The sequence below is a fragment of the Mirounga leonina genome, unplaced genomic scaffold (assembly GCF_011800145.1).
Source record: "Mirounga leonina isolate KUSES-001 unplaced genomic scaffold, KU_Mleo_1.0 Mir_174, whole genome shotgun sequence".
Classification (NCBI taxonomy): Eukaryota; Metazoa; Chordata; class Mammalia; order Carnivora; family Phocidae; genus Mirounga; species Mirounga leonina.
Window position 1 is genome coordinate 70933436 of NW_023270451.1, and position 19581 is coordinate 70953016.

General features: G+C 41.1%; 1 protein-coding gene across 3 annotated transcripts in view; it reads right to left on the bottom strand.

The window, feature by feature from the left end:
- Nucleotides 1–2357: 2357 nt before the first annotated feature.
- The window catches only part of CHCHD3 (coiled-coil-helix-coiled-coil-helix domain containing 3), a 271740-nt gene continuing 254516 nt past the window's right edge, over nucleotides 2358–19581 (bottom strand). Inside the window, exons 7-9 of one of the 3 annotated variants that reach the window (XM_035021131.1) lie at nucleotides 13774–13909; nucleotides 5284–5350; nucleotides 2358–3110 (exon numbers count right to left, since the gene is read on the bottom strand). In XM_035021131.1, the coding sequence (XP_034877022.1) occupies nucleotides 5327–5350; nucleotides 13774–13909 (160 nt within the window). In that variant the 3' untranslated portion in view covers nucleotides 2358–3110; nucleotides 5284–5326. Of the gene's footprint in view, nucleotides 3111–5279; nucleotides 5351–13773; nucleotides 13910–19581 lie in introns of all 3 variants that reach the window. The other 2 variants (XM_035021133.1, XM_035021132.1) reach the window with 2 other exon arrangements.

Sequence of the window (19581 nt, forward strand, 5' to 3'; positions counted from 1 at the left end):
GGGGGGGAAGCAAAGAAATGGATGAATACCTGGGGGAGTAGAACAGAGCAGTGACAGAAAACGAATTATTAACTCATTCATTCAAAGTATTAGCTTTTCAAGAATATTAACTCAAAACAGACTCCTGGTTTTCAGTTCACTTGGTCTGAATCACAGTAAGTTACTGCTACCCTTTCAATTGTTCTTCATCTGCTCTAATTCTTAAATCTTGAAAGGGTCAGATCCTATGGCTCACCGAAATGGGGGAAAGAGAATTATCCTGTGGGTTTCTGGCAAAAGCAGTTATACATGTGGGCTGAAAAATATCAAGCTAAGAACCACAGGTTCCCAGCTCCTAAGCCAGAGAAGCTAAGGCCATCTGGCTGCTTATTCAGTTCTAAGTAAAATACAACTCAGAGCTGCTACAGAGTCTCATTGGTTGACCAGCAGGCCACAAGCATCTGGCTTTTAGCACTCCACATTTGCTATTAATAATGATTAGCCAATAATTTTTTAAACCATCACATGTTAGCAAGTCTTCTGTAATAAATTACTGCCTTTTCAGAGAGCACTTTGTACTGGTCTGACCCAGCTGTCTTCTAGAAGTTCCCCAGACATTTGCTTAGTGTGACCAGCTTTCAGAATACTTTATTCTTCTGGGTTTCAAGAGCTAATCTATTGTGGTTCAAGGTCTGCTCTACTTCATGGAGAAACTGATCAGAGAACTTCACTCCCATGAGACTCATAAATCATAACGTTATTCCCAGGCAGCTGTCCTAGAGTCAACAGTGATCTGAAGAGAGCAGTGATGTAGTCAACAGTGAGGTCTCCAAAGGTGGAGAAAAGGCACCATCTCACCCTTTTACTTCCCCCAAAGTGCTGTCTTTCCCCTCATACCCATCATGTTTATCAGAATGATAAATTAATAACCTGACAAACCACCCTCCCATTCTCATGTATCTAACCAGCTTGAAATGCCTGATGCTTCCAGTGCTGCATTTCTCTGCCAGCAAAAAGACTGGCAGCCTGGGATATGCCAAGTTCTTGGCTCTCAACTGCAAAACAAAACAGTATAGGAGGGAATTTGTGAGTTAGCTGATTTGCAAACACTACAGCAAGTCACCGCGTAAACACTTGTTTTTGTGTACCTATTATTTCTCCCAGGCAGTTACCTGGATGCCATCCTGACGGTGGCCAAATGTGCTGCTCAAGTTACCTTGCTTCCTTCATTCACATTTAAGAGAGCTCAGCTTATTTTGCACCATTAAAAAACAAAGACAAAACCAAAAAAACCTTCATTAAATAGCAATCACAGGGCATCTCGGTTAATTATGGAAGGACAATCACCAACATCACTCAGAATCAACACCAGGTCCACAGGTGTGTCCATAAGGGTACAGGTAGATGCCATTCAAACAGAGCCAGCTCAGGAATTAAGAAGCCACACTTACATAACAGGGATTGGTTGAAATTTCCAAGCACAAGTTCATCCTGATTCCTCTAAAGTAAAAAGTAATCTGGGTATGTGGATATTCTTTCCATGCTCCCAACTCCAAATACCAGTTTACTGAATGATCACACAAACCAACAACATCATATACTGGGCCTGACTGATGTATGTAGAAAGCATTTTGACTCTTCGCTGGAAGCCTACAAGGCAGGTTCTTCAATTTTCCATCTATTTACGGTTGAAGAATGAGAGATCAGTATTGTTAGGTGACTTGTTAGTCCCAAATTGGTAAGAAGCAGAGACACAATCTGAATACAGATACTCCTTATTCCAAAGCCTGTATTCTTAATCATTTTGCTAAATTCTCTCTCTGTGTGTATCAAAATAAAAATGGAATAAAACTTCTACATGACAGAAGCTATTTAGATGACATCACAGAGCACTCGCATTTTCTTCTCCATGTATATCCCAGAAAGAACTTTCCATTCAGCTTTAGTGTAAATGCTAACTTCCAACTTACCAAAATCAAGGGCTGAAGCACCAATCCTCTGGTAGAAAAATAAGTGATAACCAAGAAATTTCAATGAAATTGGAAAGAGGAAAAACTGCAAGGGTTTTTTTTTTTAACATTTTCGTAGTACTGCATAATCATACATTCCTAACCAAGCTTATCTAATCTAGTTCTTGCCCCAGGCAGGACGACTTAAGTCATCCCAAAGACAGAAAGGTTCAGGCAATTTGTGGAGATCTTACAGAATCCTACCTAGATGAGAGGCAAGTTCTAAGTATCTCTTGCCTATCTGAGGCTCTGCAAAGTGCTCTGGAGCTTTTTAGAAGAAAGGTACGGCCCATGTGCAAATATAAATCAACTCAATTTCCATATGCATAACCATCTAACCCAATGAAAGGAATACACGAGGCCCCAGGCTGCAATGCCAGTCTTCTTCGGAAAATATATTTATTATTAATAGTGAGTGCAGTAAAGATGTCCGTATTCATGATCGAGAAGAGGTGGTATAAGCCAAGGTTGCCTTTATGTTGATAAAAAATGCCTTATTTCACTTGTAATCATAAACATTATTCCAGTAAAAGAGGTACATTTTTCTCTCCTTTTTGTCTTACTTATATGATCACCATAATAAGTTAAAATGAAGTAGCTCTTATATAGTCAAGGGAGAAAAGCAAAAGGGAAAACCAAAACACCAGAGCCTAGACGATTGCACCCAGCACTGCTGGGCTGAGATGGAGGTTTGGTGCCCTCTCCCCGCCCCGCTCCAATTACCTCAGCCCCCATCCCAACCCCCAACCCCAGCTCTGCTGGAATGAAGATTCACCCAACCCTGGAGCTTGGTGAGAAGAGAAAGCTGAATTGAAAGTTAAAATTTAAAGGTAGAAAGGTCTGCCTTTCTCTTTTAATCATCATGAACGGAGTTGACTAACACTGCAGTGTGTCCTTGCTGGCTGATACCTGATCTAGGCCTTGGCTTTTCAAACTGCAGTTGATCAACTGGGATATGCTTCAGCTGAATCTGCTCTTTGGTGTTTCTCTTTAATCGTCTTCTCCTTAAATGGGTTACTTTCTTACTAGGAAAAAAAAAAAAAATGTTCCGCCTCTGGAATTAACGTTGAGGAGTTCTGCTTGTTCTAAAAGTTGACTTTATCCTCCCTTCTCAAGCATGCTCTGCAAGAGAAAAAGAAAACATGAGTTTTACCAGCAGAAGGAGGGATCCCCAAAATGGCAATAACTATTTAGTATCATTTGTATTACTTTAAAAAGATCTACTCAAAAACACATAAAACAAGGTGTATGCGCTTCTTGGTCTCAAAATATTATTACTTTTAATGAACACCACTGCTTAATCATGTATAATCTCCAAATGACCCCACCCCCACCCCCGCCACCATACCAAGCTGAACTCAAGAGCGAGCACGGCCTGGATCACTGGGGGGTGTGGACATGTGTGCTCTCTCTCTACCAGGGGCATTTGGAAATGTGTGGGAGTATTTCTGGTAGCCACAGGGACTGGGGTGAAGCTATTGTCATGGCAACAGGGGTGGGGGGTGGGGTGGAGTAGAGGTTAAATCCCAAAGGCTCCGAGAGGGCAAGAATCTCTCCCAGAAACCTCTGCCCACTCCAGGCAGAACACAGATGTTCATGAGCTTGTAATGCTGGATGGAGCTACAAAGATAAGTATCTATTCTGAAATTGCTTTATTTTTGTGACTGAGGGTATGTGTGGGGAGGTAAACAGGAAGAGTTCTCAACTATCAGAGTAAAACTCTATAACTAGCCGGGGCAGGGGATATATTCTCTCCATTCTCAGGAACCTTTAAAGACAAAAGTGATGCTTTACCCTTTAGTTTTGAAATTATTCAGGATGAGGCAGCTAGGTCAGGCCCAAGGTTGCCTATAGTTCATCTGTTCACACCCTTCCAGCCATTTATTCACCCAGCTCTTAAACTGAGCTTTTACTAGGTAATCATTGTAGTGAGTGAGGTGCTATGGGGAAACCAATACACAGGCCCGTGGAGAATTAAGGCATAATATAATGTAGTAATTAGCTATTTTTAAAAAATACTTGCTAAATATATGCTAAAAATTAATTTTACTGAATAAGTAATACATACAGTATAAAATTCAAGATAAACAAAAGAATATTTCCTCCCTTCTGTTTCCCAGTTTCTTGGGTATCCTTCCAGAGAAGGTAATAGTTCAAAAGAGGAGTTGTTCTAACTCGTTCAGAGGAAGAGAACTCTATAAAACTGGAGTGGTCAGAGGAGGCTCCTAATAGGACCTTGCAGACCATCTCTCTGAGTCTTTCAGAATCTAAACAGAAGGACCAGGAGGGGGCTGAGGAGGGGTGAGGGCAGGAAGCAGTGGCAAAGATTCAGAGGTAGGAGCAATCCCGGTATGTATGGGGGGCAGAGGAGAAAGACCAGCCTAACTAGAGGAAAGGGTGTACCAAGGATGTACCAAGGAAAAGAGTGTCCAAAGGGCCCAGAGTGAAAGCCCACTGGCTTTCTGGAAAAAACCTGTTGGCCTCTGGAAAAAACTTGGGAATCCACATATGTCTTTAAACAGGAAAATGTCGTTTAGGAGGGTTACCCTTCTTCCTTGGCATAACGGATCTAATAGATGAGAGTCTGGAGGCAAGAAGACTAGGGCAGAGGCAGATTAGGAATCAAGGGTGGGAATGAGAAATAGAGCCATAAAAGAACTGGCTAGAAACATAGAGGTGGTGAGACCTAAGGTATGGTGATCCTCAGTGACAGGGAGAATGGTGGTGTCATGGAAAAGTCAGGGGGAAGAGTCAGCTTGGGAATGAGGGAAAGGACTTAAATTTTGGGTGTATAAGAAATCCCAGATGGAAATATCTAGAAGGAAGTTACAGCCTTGGGATGAGATGTCAACAGTCTTTAGAGAAAGGTTTAAAGCCAAAGATAAAGAAAAATGATTGAAATAATAGGGCAGAACAGAAAGAGTGGAGGGACAAATAAGAGAGCATCCTGGGTCACAAAGCACAGAATAGGTAGATATCCTAACTTCTCCATGATTATAAGCTACTAAGAAGTCTATGTACACAGGGCACAAAAGACCAGGTATAAAAGCAGGCAAACTAGTTTAGAGAGAACACATACAGAAATGGTCACAAAATATGATACACTCAAGGAGGAAGTAAATTAGAAAACCCAGGTGCATCTAGAGAAAAAAGGAAAGACAAAGCAGGTAAAGCAGAAGACTTCGCTCAGCAGAGTTGTCTTAACAGAACAAACACCATAATGTGAGATTTCTCTCAAACCCATCATTCACATACGCTCTGTATTTGTTGGAAAAAATAAAAATTGAGCACCTACGATGTAAGAGTCAGACCAGACAATGTCCCAGTATCATAGTGTCTCATTTATCCTCTTGTGGCTTGATCTGTGTGAGACAACAACCGTGTGTCCAGTTATTTGGACAGGAAACGATGAATTCCAGACATATAGACAATCTCACCACAACATTATATGTTAATACAAAATAGAAGTCAGTATAAAGTAGATTTATACTTGGCCCATCTAAAGGCACTTAGTTACTAAAGAAAATTATAACTTTATGAGTGATGCCATTTTGCATTTTGGGAGTTATACACTCACTACTTTCTTCAACATACCAATGGGAACTTTAAGCTATTATCTGCCTGATCAAGATTACATGGCTGTGCCTTATTCTATAGCTTAGGTCCTATGGTTATGATAGCTATGTGTCACGTGTTGCAAAATAATCTACAGTGACCACAACATAATTAAAGCAATAAAAAGTGTTTTTTTGAGAGTCTAGGGAATCTTTTTACTATTCTTCTTTCTGTAACCCCAACCAAATATATAAGGGTAATTTTCCAGCCAGATTATATAATGTTAAGAGTATGAGACTCTCTTTAATCTTTGAGAGAGACAAGCTAGGCCCTGGCTGGTTTAAAGATCAGCGGGCCAGTCTAATGAAAAGACTAACAGAACACTTTTGAGCAAATATAAAACACAGAGAAATCACGACATTCACAGAATAGCCCGCTATATGTATTAAAATTCTGATTTTCAAAGACAGCACAACAGTTCAGCACGGGGGCTCCAGGCCAGTCTATACCCATGTTGTAAACTGCACTCAGTTGCCACCAAAGGGTGATAACAAAACTTCTTCACTCAGTCAAAGACATTAATAAATACATCAAGTTGAATAATAAAAAAAAAAAAAGATTGGCAAAACACTCTGTTATTACTATTCTAACTATGCAATAAAACCTGCTCAAAACCTAGGCCCAACGACCTTTGGCTGGAGGGATGCTGAGGCCTGGAAAGGTCTGTGTCATTTAGTGTCACCTTATAGGTTCTCCCACAGTCTCTGTATCGGTTCTGTTAAGTAGCTGCTTTTGGGCTAAATTTCAACACTGTATAAATTTAAGACCGCATAAATTAACATAGGAAATTCCCCAAAGAATCAGGGAGAAGATCTGCAAGTTATAAAAAATTGCTTCCTTCATTTAAGGAACTCCTAACACTTAATCTTAATGTGGAGAAAGAAATTCCTTGCATTTGCTCATCATTCACGTATACGGGGCCTGCAGAAACCCTTTATGAACAGCTGGGTAAATTGCCAAAAGGAGAGAATGGCTCAGGCATCCGTACTGCTCCGTCCTCTAGTCTCTCTCTGATTCCGGCCACCGAGGAAGGAACGACTGGTGGCTCACAGTATCAGACAAGAGCAGGGCCCCTGGAGACCACAGACTGTCTGCCATTTCCATTTATTAAAATGATCTTCACTGTTTTCCTCAAATATTTTTGTTCCACAGTAATCTCATCAACTGATTTTTGAATTATAGCTTTCTTGAAGGGGTTGACTATCAGAGCCATGTGTCAGCTACTGGATGTCTCAATGTGTTGAAGAGGAATTACGGCAACGCTGGTTTTTTTTTTTTTTTTAAGATACTATTCAGAGTGCTTGTCTCTGAGCTCACCCAGCATCTCGCCAAGATCTCAAAAGCCCTAACAAAGCTGAGTAAGGAAGCAGGAGGGTTTACAGGGGAGAACTGAAATGGGAATGTGTTTGGGTATACCTGAGTTTTTCCCAAGGAGGGACATGAAAAGTGGGGAGAGTAAAAGACAAGGGAGTGGTGAAGACACAATGAGGAGAGGACCGACAGAAGCAAAAGTAATCAATAAATTCAATTTAGGAGGAGCACAAGGAGAGCTTTGCCTGTGCACCAAGCATGACTCCTGACCACCTGCAAATCTGATTAGCTAACTTCCTGTGTTCTCGCTGTCTCTCCCCGGCCAGCCAGTGCTGTTCTCTATTCTCCCTGCTTTATGCCTGGATCTAGTTTCATACCTTCTCTGACAAATGCTCTGTGTAATATTCAAATTAAGTTACAAGTAATTAACTGTTTACACAACTTGCTGCAGTAACAGACAAAACACGAACATATTGCAGCTCTAACTCTTGAAGGATAAGCCCTAGAAAAGAAATGCCTATTAAGAAAAAGGAGTCTATTACCATTGTAATATTTCTTCTATTAAACCCAAATTAAAAAAAAAAAAGAAAATGTCATAGAGCAACGATTACTCTCAGAGGGTTCCCTATGATAGAAGAGACTGATAACACATGTAAAAGTTTGGAATTCAGTTTGCTTTGATGTGACTCCAAGTCCGAAGGGCCACCCCACCAAAGGACGGGATATCTATTGTGGAACACGAACATGTCATCCTGAGTATGAGCAGCCCAGCTGGGCCATTAATAAATGTCACTAGGTGATGATGATAAAGAAGCCTTTGAACACAATAAAAATATGCTCCCACAGGTCTTCCCAGAATATTAACCTTCTTGATTTATCTCTGTGCTCCCTGAAGGTGGGCGTCTGTGGACATCAGAAGCAAACGCATAAAGAGAGGGGCCCCTGTGGTCAGTCAGGAGAGGGAAACAGGGTGACTGGAGGAGCAGAGCCAAAGGAGGGTTAGTCACAATTGTGAGCTGGCCAGGGGACCATGTTACCTTGGTTCAGTACCTCTTTCCTCCCTCCCACCCATGAAAACCAGGCATGGCTCCTCACCCAGGGGTACCTACAATTTCAAAGGAGGCAACAGGAGGGGGAGAAAATAACTTCTTTTTAAGGGGCTCCCGCCCTCTGTCCAAGACCTCTTCCAATCTGTTCCTGAGGCTGAAACAGGAACAAGTTCCCAGAGGTCAGATGAGACCTCTGCCAGATGGCTCAGACCCGAGAAGCAGTGACAGGTAGTGGCAAGTCCTCAACTCCCGAAAAGGGAAAACAGAAACTTAGCAGGGCCTCTGAAAGATCGAAGACCTCTAATCCAGGTTAGGCCAATGGGCTCTAGAGTATGTCTGTCAAACTCTTGTGCACAGAGTTACTTGGGAAATTTGTTGAAAGTTCAGATGTCCAGGTCCAACCTTAGACCTTCTGAACCATAATCTCCAGGGATGGGGCCAGATGTGTGCATTTCAAATATGCTCCCCAGCTGATTCTGATGTTCACCCATGTTTGACAGCTGATATTACAGAAAACAGCAGGCTGGGTTTGGCACCAGGAATGGGCTATTCTGGTCTGGACTCTGTCCCATAAACAGATCACTGACCCTTTGTGACTGCAAATTTTTCCAGGTGAAAAGATGGGATTAGGTCACATGATCTCTAAGGTCTGTCTAGCTCTAACAGCCTATGAATCTGTTCAATCATTTGGATGTAATTTATAATTCATCTGAAAACAATGATAAAATACAGCTTGCTCTGGCACTGGGTTTTTCTTTCAAGAATGCTGATTTCTAAAGCAACGGTGACTACTGTGTTTTTAGACCTTCTTCACACTTAGACAACAGGGAGGTATTTGAGACGTCATCTAACACAAACCCAGGTCACAGGGGAGATAAAATGCAATGTCCTTAAGAAGGCTGACACTTCCTGCCATAGGAATCCCTCCCTATGCCCTGATCTTAGTTCAGGTTTTCTATTTTGGGGGTTACCCATGGACTGGAAGTACCATTTCATTTTGGAAATGAAGAACTGAATGCACTAGCATTGGGCTGAAGTAACGTCATATTAAGATCCAGCCTCATTTACCAGGGTCTTGACCTCACGCTCTCCACTACCACAGGGTGACGTTCTGATCTCCCCAACGATACCAGCAGGAAGCACAGGCCTAAGGTAGGCACTGCCTCACTTACAAGATGTCCTCGTTTAGATCCTTCCTTTAACTGAGCTGCTTACTTGGCTACTGACCCACTGCCCCCTTGCTGACTTAAACTTCTGTGATGGTTTACCTTTTCCTGACTGGCCTCTGTCATCTGACTCCAGGCTCCACACTGACCTCTGTCCTTAGGCATCCCCTGGGTCTGGCCCTTGCTTTTAGTCCCAGGCTTTCCTTGGCTCTTCTGACCTGGCTTCCTGCTCTGTCTCTACACTCCCTTACCACCCACGATCCATGGAGTATAGGTGAAAGCCACTGTAGAACAGGGGAGCCTAGGGCTGGCTAGAGGTAGACAGCCTACATTTTCTAATGGAGTTTATTAGCTGGCAGGTTACATTCTGCCAGGTAGTGCTGAGACAGCTGTTTCTCAGTACACTGCCTTTGGAGAAACTGTTTTTACCCCCTCCTAGTTCATTCCACCACTTTGGCTTCCCTGGGGCTGTCAGGAGCATCAGCTTCAAGGAAAGGCTATATAGCTGTGGGAGGCCAGGCAACATGCAGGAAAACCAGAAGTGCAAGTTTAAGGAGGACAGAAAAATCTAAGAGGCAGAGGCACAAGTGCTGGAGGTCCCCAAAGCAGGGCTGCTGCCTACACTAGAGATGCCTCTTGACTGAAATGTGCTCAGAGACGTGCGTCGTTCTGTTCCTGTACACACAAACTCTTGCTCTCATGCGTGGAAGTAGAATTAGTCCCACAGCATCACAGCTGGAAGGCCCTCAGGGATCACCTAGTTCAAACCCATAATTTAGCAAAGAAGAAACTGAAACCCAGATCACCGTGACTAGATTGGAATGTTACCTACAGTATTTCCCCAAAATTCTACCTTCCAGGGAACAAAGAATGTTTGCCCAGAGTCCAGCCAGCTTCTGTACCATCCTGTCAGCGGCAGGGTTGGAAAAAGAGTTGGAATACTTCGAGTTGCCCCCTAAGCATGCTACCCGCCAAGCAGCCAGATGTTGCAAGAAAATATTAGGGCAGTGGGGTGTCCAGGGAACGGAGCAATGCAGATCTGAGAGGGACCCTTTCTCTATCCTTTCCCCTCCTTTTGATAAAGAAAACTTGGGTACATTTTGATCCACTAGCGGCAAATATCCCTGGCTTCCCATTTCTCTCCCACCTTCTGTAGTCTCCTGTAAGGTAGGTGAACCAAGATTGAATAGGAATCAGGTTATCATGGTAAGAACAGGTAATTCAATCTTGGGGAGTTTATAGAAAGCTATGAAGCTAAGCTGATATGAGAAATAAAAGACACAGTCTATCAATCGATGTCCTCCTACATTTTTAAAAGGCGTACCTCATACAGCTAGCGAGTAGCTTTTAAGTCTTAGAAATAATAATTACAGCAATTTATTACCTCTTTACCCTTATGAAGAATACATAACTTAATATACTAGAAGTAACAGTCTAAATGTCTCATATCAACCCACGAGGAATTGTTTAAGAATAGCTGAAGAAAGATTGATATGAGTAAATGCATGAAGAAAGGAAAAATAAGGCTAAGGAATATCCGGAAATTTTCCAATCAGCAAAATCTATTAGTCTATAGAACAGTGCCTCAAGGGAACCAGTGAAAGCCCAATCTTATGAGTCATTTAAAAGTGGAGTGGATTTGGTTCTTGGAATTATTCCAAGGGGAAAACTCTTGCACTATGCCGGAAATGGACAACATGACCTAATGGGTTGTTGTCATGTTGACCATTTTCTACATATTAGCATGTCTAGGTGGTTCTCTGGATTTAACAAGGGAACACAAAAGGGAAGCTGACCAGTCAGGATCGGCTACCATGGACGATCAGAACCACTATACCGCTGAAGCCCCTTCTAACAATGGGCAGAGTCAGGGGTCACAAGGTTAGACAAACTTCACACTGAGAAAAAGGGAAACGTGGTATGAGAGGAAAAGTGCTCAGGAAATGCTGGTATTAACCCTCTGTGGCCATTTTGGTGTGGTCTTAAAATAGGGCACCTTTTTGCTGAGCTGCACCTTTGTCCATGGCCTTTATAATCCCACCTCCCTATTTATTACCTTTAGTCTCCATTACGACTTAATTTGATATTCATGTTTTTCTCTTCACTTCATGATCATCGTTGACATTTTCCCTCATTGCCTTATTTCTGTATTAGTGGATAATGGCTGTCTCTTCTCACACCCAACTCAAAAACCAAACACCATTCTTAATTTTTTTGTTTTTATGGTAGGTGTATCTTGGTTTAGTTGTTACATTGACCATCATGACTTCCCTGGGTTTCAAGTCTCTCAACTGTAAAACCATGAAAATAAAACCGTCTCTATTTACATCTCAGGTTGTCATAAAAACAAGCAAGAGAATAGATGTGAAATCACCTGGAAATCTAAAGTACTATAGAAATACAAGGTATTATTGCTTCTTGTTTTCTTGCCCATTACAATGTTGCCCATCTTAGGGTAAAAATACTTTGTGGACAGTTATCTTTGTATTATTACCTGGTGTTATATGCTCCCTAATATTTGAATGTAAGAGTTGTGAAACAACAGGTACCTCAAAACACACTTCACAGAAAGGATATTAAATTATGTTGCAGACTGGGGCGGGTGGGGGGGTCCTCGTTTGGAATCACTAGTAATAATTTGGTGCTTTGGGATGATCTGTTCAGTGGTTTCAGAATGAAATAACACAACTGAGGGAAAAAGGAAAAAATAAGATTTACCCAATACTTTATATAAATGTAATCCCCACAACACTGGGGATAACATCACCCTAATTCAGAGAGAAAAATCAATGCCCAAGGTCACAGAGTTAGTAAAAGACAAAGCTTCAATACAAACGCAGATCTGCCCAATTTGAACTCCCTACTGCACCGTGTGGCATATTTGATGTTGTTACAAAGTAACTTTGTTTTATTCTATAAATATATGCCACTGATAGCATGGGGCTGGGTGCAAACAATTCAACACAACCCAGATAGTCAGGGTGAAGTTGAAACCCCATACACCCTTGCAGTTGCCACTTGAGTAATGTTACAAATCACATTGTGCGAACAGGCATGTTTGTCAGACGCCAGTGTAGAAACATACATTTTGTCACAGCCGTTCTTTGCACTAACTACTACCCCCTCCTCAATTGGCACTAATATCAAGTTAGAGAAATCCATGAGTCAGCTTGCAGGTCCCAGGTGCGTCAGTTAGTATCAGTATTAAAGGTTCGGGCTCGTTAAGAGCATATCAGAAGCTGTCTTTGACAAATAAAATGTACTAACTTAACATTAGCAACATTACTTCTACCAAAGACCTTTAAAGAAAAGAATCACTGGCATGCCACTAGAAATTACACAGTTGGAGCTACAAGCAAGAAACAGAAGAAAGCCTCAAGCCACTAGGCTTTTATTTTTTTATTTTTTTTTAAAAGATTTTATTTATTTATTTGACAGAGAGAGAGAGAGACAGCGAGAGAGGGAACACAAGCAGGGGGAGTGGGAGAGGGAGAAGCAGGCTTCCCGCAGAGCAGGGAGCCCAATGCAGGGCTCGATCCCAGGACCCTGGGATCATGACCTGAGCCAAAGGCAGACGCTTAATGACTGAGCCACCCAGGTGCCCCAAGCCACTAGGCTTTTAAAGAAAACATGGGCTTTTAATAAATCCTGATTATGTTTTTTTCTACTAGTGTTGATGTTACTTTCCAGCTACACAGATAATACCAACCCTCCCATAAATATCAGAAATTTATAGTGTTAGAAATTTACACTAAGTGGTTTTATTATAACTACAGCAAATTAGACTGCAGAAAGGCATGCTGTGTAACTCAAACACTAGATTTAGTTGGGTCAGAAGGTCAACTCTAGGGAGTCTGTCAGCAGAAAGAATCAAGGTTTCCAACAATTTCTGTCAGAACAACCTACATCCAACTGTTAAGTCAGTTAAATGGTAGGCAATTATGTGACCTGCCAGAACTGATCATTTGCTTCAGGGTTTATCATTAGCTTTCTAAAGCACGTGAATTAGAGAAAACACATTGTCCTGTGAACATCGAATTATTCTGGAATGGGGGGGAGGGTCAAAGAAGAGTATGGCTGCGGTACATAAAAGTGATGGAAAGTGTTGCCTAAATCCCATCTCTGGCCTCACTTTCCCTTCTCAATCCGGTGGGCTCTACCAACTGGTAGAAGACTGAATGGAACTCGAAAGGTGGCTTTTTGTTTTAGCTTTCTGTTTGTTTTTTGCATTTCTAAACCAGGCTCTCTGCACAACTGCTTGCTGCTTACAGACCCTAAGCTGTTGGCCCCTTAACTTGTATCCTTCCTCTTTGCTGGCTTTGAGTATTAGCCAAGAAATATGGGGCAATGGCCTTCAGGACACAATTATCATAAAGGACAGAAGTTCAAAGCAACTGGAAAAAAATATTGTTTTAGTAAGAATCTTTGTCTTTCCTGCAAGTAAAGGAGTTACACACAAGGAGAATATGGGCTCTTCCCACAACCAGCTGGACGGAAGTTGATTACTAACTAACGGACCTGTTATGGCAATTTTTGACGATGACGACTAGTTTGGCTTATAAAGCTCTTCCGTCCTTATCCCTGCCCCACGATGCCGGGCTTGCTTTCTCCTGGTGCCCCAGTTAGCGGGGCCTGCGCACCCACCTGCTTGGCCTGACGGACACAGTGCATGTACTGGCTGGCCAGAGCGGAGCAGCCGAGGGTCTGCTGGGAATTCTGGCGGTAACACTGGAGAATTCTGGCCTGCAGATCAGCACAGACAGGACGAAACTCATACCGCCTACAAACAAAAACAGGAACCAGTGAGACAAACGGTCTTCAATCAGAGTGAAGATCAAGGCTAAAGATTATGTAAAACATAAGATATAAATGTTGCAAGTGTAGAAAAAAAGTTTCTAAAAATGATTTCTTTGAAATTAGTTCCAGTAATTGATACCAGCATGAGCCTCTCCGGACACTGTAACATTCCCAACCAAACCTATACCTAAATCAGGTGAATGGTGCCAATACTCTTCAGCCTAGTCAGCCAAATCAAAAACCTGAGAGCCCTAACTTCTCTCTTTCATGCCCACATCCAACAGGTTGCAAAGTTCGAGATAATGCAGTCTGGTCCTCCTTCTCTATATGCACTGCCATTACATTAATTCATAATCACTTTTATCCTGGAATCAGGCAAAGCCCTCTAAACTAATCTGTCTTTTAGTTTTTGCCTCTTTACTCCTGCCTTCCAGAAGGTTCTAACACTGAGACCGTATCTCTCCCTACTGCTTTCTAAACAAAATGCAAGGTCAACCAGGCAAGTCCTTCTGGATCAGGTTTCCACCTACTCTTCAGCCTTCATTCCCTACATTGCTTCAGCCTGACCAAACCACTTTCAGGGTTTGATCTGTACATGTCCCTTCATGTTTCTGCTCATGCTGCTCTCAATCTTGGACATGCCCTGTACCCAAACTCCCACCCATTCCTATATATCCAGAAAATAAGGACTCGACTTTCAATATTTGAGCTAAGTACTGAAGTGTAACCTTCTCTAGACAGCTTCACTAGCTCTCCATTGAGGGTGGAGTCTACTATTCTCTTTTTGGCGACCCCACTGACCCTGTATTAGCTTCTTCTATCACTTCTTTCACCTTCCACTTAACACTGACTACACCATAACCTGGTGTAATTTACTAGCCTACATCTACTAGGAGGCAAATCCCAAGAAGTAAAGACTGTTATAGAAGTCATGCAATAAACTACTGAGAATACAAATGGGTGGAGAAAAAACATTTATAAATTTTCTGGGCTAAAATTTTACTAATTATACTTACAAATCTCAGATTTTAGTTAAGATTTGCTTTCAGTGAATATGCACTACCAAACATAAGTGCCTCCAAAAATCTTAAAATATACACTTGAAAAATGATAATAAAATCAACCAAATGAATTATACCAATGAAAAGGAAATATTCTTGTTAAGATGGTAGAGGAACTTGAATTATAAGGACTAAACATACACAGAAAAAATACATAATTATCACTTTTAATCTAGGAATTCATATTTTTCAAATTAGTTTTATTTAGTACAAGAGGCTTCTAGTCTTTCATATCAGTTCTTTTTTTGCAATTTAAGTTTTTTATTTCTGTAGTAATCTTGAAATAGCATTATTTTATATTAAATGGGTTCTAAAAAAAAAAAAAACCCTAGAGAATATAGGGGGAATATTTCTCATCAATAAGGAAACCCCTGGGTGATGATTTGTCTCATTACTTTTATCCAACCCACTAAGCTAATACATATTTTGCTTGTACAGAAAACTGAAATGCAAACCATGTTACTGGTCCCTGAGGGAATTTACTTCTTACTACCTTCTAAGGAAAGTAGACATACAGGGAAAAAAAAAAAATAATAATCCCACAACTTTTACATTACATCACTTTTACTTTTTCATTGAACACTACCTTACTGCTCTGCCAAATACCTAAGAACAGAATTTATAACCAATCCCTGGAGTTTCCATTCTCTCTAAGATTTCAAAGTTCCTAATGTCTATGAATTTTTTTGGACATGGATTTCCCTAATTCCCTTCCATGAACATCAGCATCTAAAGGGAGTTAGCTATGCTTCGAAAAGCAGAAGCACAGACACCACAAACTTACTGATTATAGCAAGACACACATCTGGATAAATGTTGAATAAAATATAATTAAGCATTACGTCAGCTGAACCCAGTAAATACATGACTAATGCCTAGGACTGTTCATGGGAAAACAGGGTTATGTTCTATCCTAGTGCTGAGGACCACGATTCTTCTACCATATCTTAGATTTAAAAGCAAAGGAAGGAGGATGGGGAAAGAAGACGAGAACAATCCCGACCTTCTCTTCAGCTCTTCCCCATTAACATTCAGGAAAAAGATTGTAAAGAATGAGCTTCCACATACTACACATCATAAAGAAGAGGGTGTTTCTTTTTTTCTTTAAAAAACTATTTGTGATGGAATAATTCATCCAATACTATGAACTCCTTAGAAAGAAGTAATTTAAGCTGTATATAAACATTTACTGGGTTGAGCTGTTAGTCATGTAAGTTAATATCCATGAGTTATTTATGATTTGAAATGTGTCAAAATATACTTTTATCACCACAAATCAATACTGCTCACTTCCAGGGTCCTTGATTTCCTGTCTGCTGGTCTGGTCTATGTGTGTGTATACACAACACACACACACACACACACATCTGCTGAAATCCTTTTTGTATACATTTCAATGTGTATTGATGATTAGATAGCAGAAAAGGGGGGAACAGGGGTGGAAATCAGCATAATTGTCTCCCAGTTGCTGGAGTAGACTCTGGTACATTCTTCTTGGATTAATCTGTAAGGGCAAAGCTCTGCCTCTGTATTGATCTGCAATGCTTGTTATGCTACTCTAATGCACTGTTTTCACTCTGGGAAAATGCTAAATGAGATTACCGTCCACCATTAGAAGGCCATAAAACACAAGCCATGGCACCTTCCATTCAGGAAAAGGTTTAAAGGCATTTCCAATATGCATTATGGTAAGCCCTCCATATAGCCACTGAGTCAGCAATTGATTTCTATTGACTGCTTTCCTTCCTGCTGATGGAAAAAGCCACTACTAGGCAAAAATAACAGGAGGGCAGAATTTCAAGATACCTAAGAAGGAAAATTAAATCTTAGCTGCAAGAGACATTTAAACAATTTAATCTTTGCATGAAAATAAGATTTAAAAAGGCACTGGTGAATGAGAAATGTAAGACAAAGATGAAATACAAATCTGGAGAACTCGAAACAGTAATAGAGATAGAACAGTAATCCAAAAACATACTTGGCAAAAAGGAATTGGTGGAATAAAGTCGATACTTGAAAATATATATTGATGAAAAACAAGGAAAAAAAACCGGTTTTGGGGTCACTTGCAATGACTGGGATTTTGATGGGTCCCACCACGTATCTCTACGCCCCTCTTCACTTTCCTTTTCCTTCCTGGACTCTACACTCTGTTCCCTTCCTCCTCCCCTCACTCCCACAAGCACCAGCAGCTGCCTTTGCCCTTCCTACTCCACCCCACAGTGGCAATGAGGACCAAGGGGGTTGATGACTGTATTCAGCGAGAGAACTGGAAAGCCAAAGACTTGAACAGAGAATAAAATCACTCCTGGTAAGGCATTCTGTAGCTGGTGAAACCATCTTTGCTAATGTTTAATGCTAAATATTCACTTAAAAGGCAGCTAAGAAAACAGATCCAAGTATTTTGCTCATTGCACTGACAGGGCCATTGTATAAACTCCGGGGAGAAAAAAACCCAGAAAAGAATACAGAAATACATTTGGGCTGTTACTAATTTTTCAGTGCTTAAAATAACATGGAGATGGATATAAATTGTTACTGTTGTCTCTGATTCTTTCCTGGGGATAATTTCTTGTAAGTTGAATTAAGGGTCAAAGACAAATAAAAACATTTCGGTAAAACTGAAGCTGAGATAGGCAGTGTTCAGCTCTCCTCTTCAGACTCGGTGACACCCTGATACTCGGCCATCTGTTTTCGAGCTATCTGCAGGTTTCACTGCTGCTTCCCCCATCTTCATGTCTGAGAAACTTCTTTGATGTGGGTCTGAGCTTTATATTTCGAGGAAACTACTTACCCATCTTTTTAGTTCTGCTAATATAAATGGCAAGGATAATGAGGTAACTTCAGAGAAGGAAAGAAAATATGGAGGCAGCTCTCCTCATGCCAGTCTCCACCAGAAGGCTAAAGAAGTCATGTAATAACAATCAGCAGCCACAAATTCCTAACACTCTCGGGAACACAGAAATCATTCATTAGGAGTACAGGTGCACAAAAAAGGACCCTTTCCCTGTATCTGGACCAGTAAGTATAGAGTGGTGATGGTGGTGGGGGGGGGGATGAGGGAGGGAAGTGGGGGGAGGGATAGAGGGGAAGAAGGGAAGAGAGGGAGAGGGAAGGAAGGAAGGGAGGCAGGGAAGGAATGGACGGGTAGATGGATAGATATGAGAATGGCTGGTGCTAAAATAATTCCTATTCTTTTAGCAGGTTGCGACAATGCATCCTTCATGGGATCTGGTGATCTCATAAAATGGTATCTACCACATTAAAAGCAGGCACCAAACACAGCCATGGAGTTAAATCTTTAGCTCTAATTCCTATGGCACAATGCAAAAACTCTTAATTTTATTCTGTATTAAACATTTCATTAGATGTTAAGCCCAGGAGTCAGGATTTCTGCTTTTATAATACAAAACTAAAGCTCTCAACCCCATTGCCAATAGTTAAAAATATGTAATAAACACTCATCATTTATAATAAAGCTATCATAAAATGCAATATCAATGAAGAAAGTATTAATTCAAAGTATTATCTATTCAACTTTTTTCATTTTACCTTAAATTACAATATCCTAATAATAGTTTCCAGAATAAAATGTAAACAGCCTCTTTCTAACAATGCAAAATCCGAAAGACAACTCAATTACACTTAAAAGGCCAAACATCTCCAAAAGCTGCTTGCTTTCTTAGTTTCAGCTTGTCTCCATATACACGTTGCTATAAAATCTGAAAAAATAAAGTGAAATAAAAGCAGAGGACTTTTTTTTTTTTTAAAGATTTTATTTATTTGAGACAGAGAGAATGAGAGACAGAGAGCATGAGAGGGAGGAGGGTCAGAGGGAGAAGCAGACTCCCTGCCGAGCAGGGAGCCCGATGCGGGACTCGATCCCGGGACTCCAGGATCATGACCTGAGCCGAAGGCAGTCGCTTAACCAACTGAGCCACCCAGGCGCCCCGCAGAGGACTTTTTTTTAACATTTATTTTCTAAAATGATGAATGTGAGCTATGATGTTGTCTATCATCTCAACACAAAAAATGCCAAGAGGCCTCCCCCGTATCAGAGGAGGGACCGCTGACCTTGAGGACACCCAGTCCAGCACTCAGTTCAACGAACCAATCAGGCTGGAGAGTGGATCGTTACCCACAATGAGTGCCATTCCATTCAACCAGCAGATTCAACTGGGTGTTGTTAAAGAAAAACTCAGCTTTGGCTAGAGATACAACAGAGTTTATAGAATTCTATCCTCTACACCCAAGGCTTGAAACAGCAAGATCTATCTGAAAATATTTTAATATTTAATTTTTAATTTTAATGGTTGATTTTGGAGAAAGAGGTCAGTATCACAACTCAATAATCTGGATCCACAGGAGGAAGGTGACCTATCTGCAAGGAAGGGAGAGGAAAACATTGCCAGTCCTACAGGTATTAACATCTCACGTAGAAGGCCTAATACCTGGAAAAATACACAGACAGGACCTCTGGTCACCCATCCGAGATAAAATGAATAATGCGGTGCTCTACATAACAGATTCACTGTTCTTAGACCAACAGGCCTCACACACCCCAAGCAGATGAACACCAACACACCAGAATATA